The sequence below is a fragment of the Scleropages formosus genome, chromosome 7, assembly GCF_900964775.1.
Source record: "Scleropages formosus chromosome 7, fSclFor1.1, whole genome shotgun sequence".
Classification (NCBI taxonomy): domain Eukaryota; kingdom Metazoa; phylum Chordata; class Actinopteri; order Osteoglossiformes; family Osteoglossidae; genus Scleropages; species Scleropages formosus.
Window position 1 is genome coordinate 8,159,993 of NC_041812.1, and position 8,651 is coordinate 8,168,643.

The 8,651-nt window shown below is 40.9% G+C and overlaps 1 protein-coding gene across 1 annotated transcript; it reads right to left on the reverse strand.

The window, feature by feature from the left end:
* Positions 1 to 930: 930 nt before the first annotated feature.
* On the reverse strand, positions 931 to 6,106 carry LOC108937637 (uncharacterized). Its single transcript, XM_018757669.1, has 3 exons — positions 5,842 to 6,106; positions 5,343 to 5,417; positions 931 to 3,300 (listed from the first exon to the last, which is right to left on the reverse strand). Exon 3 carries the CDS (start codon positions 3,214 to 3,216, stop codon positions 1,894 to 1,896), a length of 1,323 nt encoding a protein of 440 aa, XP_018613185.1. The 5' UTR covers positions 3,217 to 3,300; positions 5,343 to 5,417; positions 5,842 to 6,106; the 3' UTR covers positions 931 to 1,893.
* Positions 6,107 to 8,651: the final 2,545 nt, after the last annotated feature.

The window sequence follows — 8,651 nt, forward strand, 5'->3', positions numbered from 1 at the left end:
AGAAATTTCTTCCGCAAAAGATAGGTTTCTCAGTACAGCATGTTGCAGAAGTTCTCCGTGTTTGAGGAACACCTTCGTATAACATGACTGGATCATAACCATGTTTCTAAAGGGAATTTTTAGATTCTTCCTGCAGGACTTTAAGAATGGAAAATTTCTGCCAGACAAATATACACAGCGTGGTACTCGGACAGAAACATAACCAAAATTAACTGTGCCTGTGAACACTGCGCATCAGTGTCCAAGTGTGGCCTCAGGTCACGGTAGATGCGAAATGTGTGGTTTTATTCTTGAATTTGTGGATCTGTGATTTTATTTAAACTTGGAATAGCACCACTGTCATGCTTGCATAGAGACTGGTGAAGTGTGAATTTTATTTATGAAAGTAGCTTAACATGCACCAGGAGCTAAAGCAGTAGAAAATAAAGAAACTGCTGTAAATACTCTTTGGTCCTGCATCTGACACTGTGTCACTTTCACCTGCTCTGAGAAGAAGGCTACACAAAACCAAAGAAAATAAACTGAAAACATTGCACTGGAGGGACATGTTCCTCTATCCCCCCTTGTTAACACAGTGATTCAGGATATATGCAGGTGTATTCAACAACAGACAAAGAGCTTTAGAAACTGACCACATTTGTCTGATATTAGCATTTTACATATTACCCAACATATTCATTAGGTATACATACATATTGTACTTTATTGATCTTCAAAGACACCTGTACAGAAATATCTCAGCTATGATAACTATGTGAATCTTGTTTTTTTTTTTTTTTTTTTTATCTTTTACACATATCAAGATTTCTGTATTTCAAAAACAAGTTTTAATATTGCAGAAGTTCCACACAAATGCATTATTTCACGTCACATTACAGAAACATGAAACAAATGAATCGAACACTGAAAAAAGTACCTAGTTAACTATAGACTCAATGGGTGACTATGGAAGATTCCAACAATCATAACTTTATCACAAAACATCATTATTTTACTTGTTCTCTGAGGCAGTTTCACTAAAGAAAGTTATCATGATGATGACAAGTATGACAAAGTAAATTGTGTTGGATGGAAAAAGTCACTCTGTATATTGATTAATCAGTTGTTTGGAAAAACTGTGCTAATCAGTATAAAATACAGGTAATTAGTAAACAGAATATCCCTGCTCAGGCTTTAGACACAATGCCTTACAAAAGTATTAAAATCCCCAATTTTATAACTTTACCAAATCACTAATACCTTGAAACTTTCTCCTCTGTGATATTCTAAAACACACAAACTCTGTTTTAAGGTGATGTTACTTTTATGTTAAAAAATTAAAACTGGAACTATACCGTTTGCATAAGTATTCAGTCCCCACACATTAAAAAAGTGGAACCACCTTTTTGCCACAAAATGTCTTCTATGGTAAGATTGTACCAACTTTGCATACTGTTCAGGTGCAGTTCTGGAGATTCCCAGAAAAGAGTACAATGACCCAGCTGTGATGTGGGAAAGGTTATGGAAACCATAGGGTCTAAGATGAGGCACACACTGGATGGGATGCCAGTCCATCACCAGCTTATCAACTTTATTTTAAGAGCATGATTCATTCTTGTATGCTACTTGAAGTCCTCTTCTCAAGTTTTAGATTTAAAAATCACTAATCAACACATGAACTTTGCCATGGATGGTCCCAAGCCTGGCTGAGAAAGGAGGAGGATTGGGTGTGGGGCCAGCTACTGAACTACAAGACATCACAACTCTTGGGAGACACCTGGAAAGCCCTTGCTGGTGGCTTATGCCCCAGGAGGGGTGGAAGGTCTTGATGATGATGAAACAACACAACAATGCATTATGAGTATTTCATCAAGATGAACAATATGATGAAATCAGTCCGTTTAGTCAGAGCACTCAATAGCTTCTCATCACACTGTTTAATGCAGGATTCATCTTCTCCACCTTTTCCACAGACGGTGATGTTTCATTCCATTCTTCATTACCAGATTCTTTTTTTGTGTACGTAGCACGAGACTTACCCTTCTGACTGGTGCTCTCTTTCTCATCCTTTTCATCAGTGCTGGTCACCTCTTCTCCATCATCAGTGGACTCCAGAGATGGAGAAACTTTTAAAATATCAAAGTCTCCCTGTTCAGCTATAAGTTTGTCCAGATTGTTGGCAGTAGTTGAGAAGTACTCCTTCAGTCTGGTGATCTGCTCAAAATTGGAGAACATGTGATCCAAGAAAGCTTCTGTAAGGGCACGTTTGTCATTGTCTGAATACAGGTCAACGACTGAGATTTGGAACACTTCTTTCCCCAGTTCTTTGTCCTTAATTCTATAAAAATTAAAATAAATAGCAGGTATTGGGGTTAAAACACCTGCCACCGTCCCTAACAAAAAACCAGCAGGTTTAATACCGCTGACTGTTTCAGTGAAATTCTTCACAATGTAGAAGAGTGCAAATGGGGAATGCTCTATTATAATGGTGGTGGCTTTATACTCCTTGTATCGGTTCAGTAGTACTTCTACGTCCTCCTGGTAGCTCTGAATGGCAGCTTGGACTGGTGTGCTGTCCCCCTGCCCAAGACGCACCAAGTGGATGAGCATTTGGACATGGAAGGCAGCACCATTGACCCAGATCTTGAGGGAACGGGAACTCATGTTGCCATCTTTCATTGAGTTCTTCAGACGAGTGAGCTGGAAGCTCAGTTGGCGCTCCATGGTCACTAACTCCTCTTGCACCTTCTTCATATCAAAGACATACATCATGTGGCGCTTCAGATATTCCTCCATCAGGTTTTTGACCTCCATCTCCTTCTCCTCAGCAAAAATCCTCTGCAGCAGCAACAGTGCACTGCTCTCTGAGTCACTTTTGTGAAAGTCCAAAATCTTCTCACACAACATTGAAATTACAATGGCACCAAGACCTACAGCAAGGGGAAAGGGTGTGTAGGATGCAAGCTTGGTACCCGCATCTTTCACAAGACCGGGAACTTTGCTTCCAAGTCTTTTCAGTTGTTCTTGCCAGTCACTGCACTGAAGCTGTACAGAGAACTTGCTGTAAAGTAAGGAAATTGAATTTTGATGGGAAAATTCCAGAAGGGACTTGTCAATGCTGACATCTGGAAGCAGGGGGTCACCATACACCTTATTGTGCATTGTATGGTCATAAAGCTGACAAGCCACCTCCTTCAACTTTTCTTCTTTTGATTTAAATGAGAGCAAATTCCCCATTTTGGATGGGGAGAACAGTATTTATTTTGTATCCCTGTTGTCTGTGCCTTGGTGTGCCCCGATTTTTTCCCTGACTCCAGACTCCTGAGGAAAGAGCAAGGTTTCATAGAGATGGCAAGAGTAGTGTGGCTACTAAGTGTTAGGATACATTTTCCTTCAATGACCATGACAATTAAAACACACTTGTTCAGTAAAACATAGAAATGTAAAATGTGTTTAGTTCTGAAGTAAGACTTCTTTATGACAGTTCAGGAGCCATTCCTACAGAAATCCAAAAAAAAATCTCAAACTTTTCTCACAAGTGAAAATCAATCAAAAGAATGAATGAAGAAATGAAGGAAAGCTTTATTAATACGAGAGGGAAACTGCACAGTGAGGGGACGCCGAGGAACAGAGTGGTTCGGAGAGCTGTATGTCAAGACCACAGTCCTAAACTGGTTCCCAGCAGCAACAGGACGCCAGTAGAGAAACAGAAGAGGAGTAAAGCAAGAGTACAGAAGAACATGGTACAGCACAGGGTCTGTAATCTGAATGAGAGCAGACAGCCAAAGCAGGGGGCAGCTCCACTTATAGGAAGTAACAGTAATGAGTCTGAACAAAAATGTTATGAGGAACAGACACATTTTAAGGATATTGAGAATGAAAAAAAAATTGCAGGACTGGTTCACTTGCCCACTATTGACAACTTATATTAACTTCGCCGACACTTTCCTCCAAAGCAACTGACAATGCTGAGATGCTTGAAATTATTTACCCATTTACACAGCTGGACAATTTTTTTTTCTTCTTTTTTTTTACTGGAACAATTCAGGGTAAGTATGTTGCACTACAGCTGGAGGTCAGAATTCATACCTGCAACCTTTAGGCACAAAGGCAGGCTGTAACCACTATCCTAGCAGCTTCCCCAGGAGGGTTTATTTAGTTTGTTACTTGACAAGTGTTAGTTTCAGTTTGACTGTTAAAATAGAAACGAGAGCAAATTAAAACTGTAAATCCACCCATATTCACAAACATTACAGGTTCTGTAAACTGTGAGCTGGTATACTGCTTTACATATGATTTTTTTAATAGACAAATCACTGCTTCAGCATAATTGGTCAGACTAATGATATGCATTATCTTATACATATTATACTGTAGGACACTTCTTTATGACAGTGCGTTTTACTAGAGCCTAAGAACTCAAAAGATATAAGAGCATCTAGGAGCTCTTAGTATGAAGGTGGTAGTGGAAATGGCTACTGGCATAGTGGTCAGAACTACTACTTTTGGTCCCAAAGGTTACAGGTTTGACCCCCACCTGTGGCTCTAGTACCCTTAAGCAAAGTACTTACATTTACATTTATTCACTTAGCAGATGCTTTTCTCCAAAGCGACTTACAATACATACTATGTAGGGCTACTAGCCCACACACCTTATTCACCGCAGTCAGTGACTTACACTGCTAGATACTCTACTTACAGTGGGTCACTCATCCATACATCAGTAGAACACACTCTCTGGCACTCACACACTATGGGTGAACCTGAACAGCATGTCTTTAGAGTGTGGGAGGAAACCCATGCAGACACGGGAGAACATGCAGCCTCCACACAGACTATGGGGGGATCAAACCCATGTTCTCTCACATAACCCAGGCGCTGAGACAGCAACGCTACTCTCTGTGCCACAGGTACTTGTACTTAGCCTAAATTGCACTAGTAAAAATTATAGATGGGTAAATACTTGTACGGGGGGCATGATGGTGCAGTGGGTTGGACCGGGTCCTGCTCTCCGGTGGGTCTGGGGTTCAAGTCCTGTTTGGGGTGCCTTGTGACAGACTGGCGTCCCGTCCTGGGTGTTTCCCCTCCCCCTCCTGCCTTACACCCTCTATTGCCAGGTTAGACTCCAGCTCCCCACAACCCGGTATGGGATAAGTGGTTCAGTGTGTATGTGCGTAAATACTCGTAAATGTAACAACAACAACAACAACAACAACAACAACAACATTTAAGTCGCTTTGGAGGAATGCATCAACTAAGTATAACTGAAAACTTCAAAGTAAAGGAAGAAACTTGTACTTTGAACTTGTTCATGGAGGATGTGAGTTTTGAAGGATATGCAGAGAGTGTGTCAGGACTCTTACTTCATGCGCCGTCGATTTCCGATCACGCCGCAGGAGCCCAGAAAAACCCGGTTGATCCTGTCTTTCTGGAGGTCACTGGAAGAGAACAGCAGACAGTGACAGCAGGACAGTTCGGACTGTTAACTACTGGAGCTCGTCGCACAGCCTGCGATGGACTGGCGTCCCGTCTAGTGAGGACCGTTACAATACAATTTGACAAAAAAACATTCAACGGACTTGACTTGTTCGCAGAAATATTAACACAGCAAAATTGCGCAGAATAAATCCCCCTAACGCATAACATATTATATAAAATAAAAAAAAAAAAAAAAAAAAATTTAAAAAAAATCGCGGATTACAATGCGCCAGTTTATTTATGTGCGATTTTTCCGATTTATCAAATAAATTTGAACACATCCGGCGTTAAGAACTTATTACACCATTAATTTCTTTCGAAATCAGCAGGGATCAACATTTCGCAAAAGTAAATGAAGAAGAGAACGGACAAACAAATACATACCAAAGCTGAAAACCAAGCGTAAATTTATATCCTGCTGGCGATTGATTTCAGGAACTCACACAAGCGGCTTGAGGTGAGCAGCGATGTGGGCGATACCATGGATGAATAAATCATGGGGTGCGTCTGTCAACGGGGAAATTATAACATGGCATAATTAAACAATTCAAACAAAAAGGAAATTACGCTTCCTTTAAAACATAAAGTGATGACACGCACAAAAATAAATGAAGAAAGGTAAGTTTCATTAAAGATGTAAATTTATTAACCCCCATTTCCCCGCAATACGCAGTTCCTCCTCTCGCGTGACCAAAATTGGCGTTTCTACGTAAGTTCTCAGAAATCGAAAGTAACTCAGTGTGACACGTGTCTGACTTTAATTAACGGAAGAATCGTACGTGGAGCTCCTGGGGTGGTGCGGGAGCAGACCTCTCCTTAGTTTGCGGCTGGGGGTCATGTCTTCATCACTTCACTGCTTTGTAACACCGGCAGTTTACAAATGTGAAGGTTTCTCTTCAAATGACAGGTTTCTGACTTTAAGAAAATGCTGAAATCTGGAAAAATGCGAGATTTCTGTATCTGATGACCAAGATTCGTGTCTGTCAGAACTGCTGAATCCCTCCCAAGCCTCCAAGAAGTGTTTCAAAGCTGATGTATTTTCAACCCGAAGAGGGGCGCGGTGGCGCAGTGGGTTGGACCGCAGTCCTGCTCTCCGGTGGGTCTGGGGTTCAAGTCTCGCTTGGGGTGCCTTGCGACGGACTGGCGTCCCGTCCTGGGTGTGTCCCCTCCCTCTCTCCAGCCTTACGCCCTGTGTTGCCGGGTAGGCTCCGTGACCCCGTATGGGACAAGCGGTTCTGAAAATGTGTGTGTGTGTATTTTCAACCCTTTTCTCTTTTAGTCTCCAGGCAGCATCATAATCTCTCCATCACCATCTGTTACTTTCACCTGCATATTTTTCTGTTAGTATGGCATTTCAGTATGCAGCTTGTCAGGTAATGTGCTGAGAAAATGGTGGTATTGAACAAAGAAGGTGTTCTAACAATTGTGTGTCTAAAGTGCTGTGTCAGTTTTTGAATCCCTCTTTATTTACTCTTGAGTTGTACACTGCCTTGTAGAAAAGTGTCTACTAAAGGAGTGGATGGATGGATGGAAGGAAGTAAGTGTCATAAATTTAAGTCTGACTCATATGGCTTGCCAGTGGCTTTTTTCCATGTATTTCTGGGGGGTGCAAAGATGCAAACTCTGTGCACCGTAAGCTGGACTTGAACCCAACACTCACCTTCAAATAATTCTAGTCCAGCAATGTGGTTTGGTAGCACAGCTTTGCTTTACTTGTTTCAAATTCTTGAAAAATAAGTCTGTTTCTTCAAAATGTTTTATTTACAGTATTAACATTAATTGACATTAACTGAATTATGAACAAGTGTAAAATGTGTATTATTTATTAGAGCCACTGAGATGCCAACTCACTGTTAAACAAAACTGTAGTTGCACTTGACACAATTCTGACCTTTTTTTTATTAGAAATGAGTTGACACTTGAGTTTAGCACATATTTGTGAACTGGCTAGGGGGTGCGGTGGCGCAGTGGGTTGGCCCACTGTCCTGCTCTCCAGTGAGTCTGGGGTTCGAGTCCCGCTTGGGGTGCCTTGCGACGGACTGGCGTCCCGTCCTGGGTGTGTCCCCTCCCCCTCCGGCCTTACGCCCTGTGTTACCGGGTTAGGCTCCGGTTCCCCGTGACCCCATGGGACAAGCGGTTCTGAAAATGTGTGTGTGTGTGTGTGTGTGTGTGTGTGTGTGTGTGTGTGTGAACTGGCTTCCTAATGTAGACCATAGTAATGAAATAAGATTTTCTCTCAGGTATGTAATAATAATAAACATATACATTCCATATCTTTATTGAAAACAAAATTTGAGTTGAGTTTTAGCAGGTATATAGGAGGGGACAAACTAAATTTTGGTACTACTCTTTTGAATACTTAAATGAATGGCAGTGAGATTGTTTGTCATCACATAAAGGTTAGAGCTGCGTCACAACTGCTCAGGTGACAGAATCAACATACAGGGAAAAAGCAAATACATGTAAATCTACAAATATATGTAAATGCAGCACAAGAGCAAAAAGGTCACAACATGTAGCAGAGGCCATCATGAAGCACTACCTTAAAAGTTCCAAAGAGGTGAACAAATCTTCCAGAATTCATTATGGTTATGATGCAGGTCCAACATTAAAAGACAGGCAGCTTAAAACGAATGATGCTGAAGGAAAGTGCATGGGGGCTACAGCAGCACCTATACAAGTAATGACCAAAAACACTGGAATAACAGAGGAAAAAATAAACAGTGCAAAAATAGACAGCGTGTAAAAAGTAAAACGCATTACAGAGAGTTCAGTCTCACTCAGACAGTAAGATGCCAAAATAACGTGACAGCGAGAAACTCATTACAGAGCTTAAATGATAAGAAAAGCACAAGGTGGCATGAACTTCTGGGACAGGCCACAGCAACAAATATAGTTTCTTCTCAGATGCATAAGAATAATAGATAAATGTTCTGTATTTTTATCAAAAAAGCTAAATATGGGTTGTGATTTAAGAGGTATTTAGAAGGAGAATTATCAAACTTTTTCATTAATTTTCTGAATAGTTGAAGGAACACTACTCCTGTAAGCCTGAATCTTACTCAGTTCAATTCAATTTATTTTTACAGAGTGTTTTTCTCACACACTGACACAGAGTGCTTGAACACAGGCATAAGGAAAAGAAATTAATACATAGACAAAGAAATAACAAGGACAGTTGACTACAGACTGGC

Bases quoted from the DNA above. Each gene is read 5' to 3' on its own strand.
- LOC108937637 (XM_018757669.1), bottom strand. From the start codon at position 3,216: ATGGGGAATTTGCTCTCATTTAAATCAAAAGAAGAAAAGTTGAAGGAG.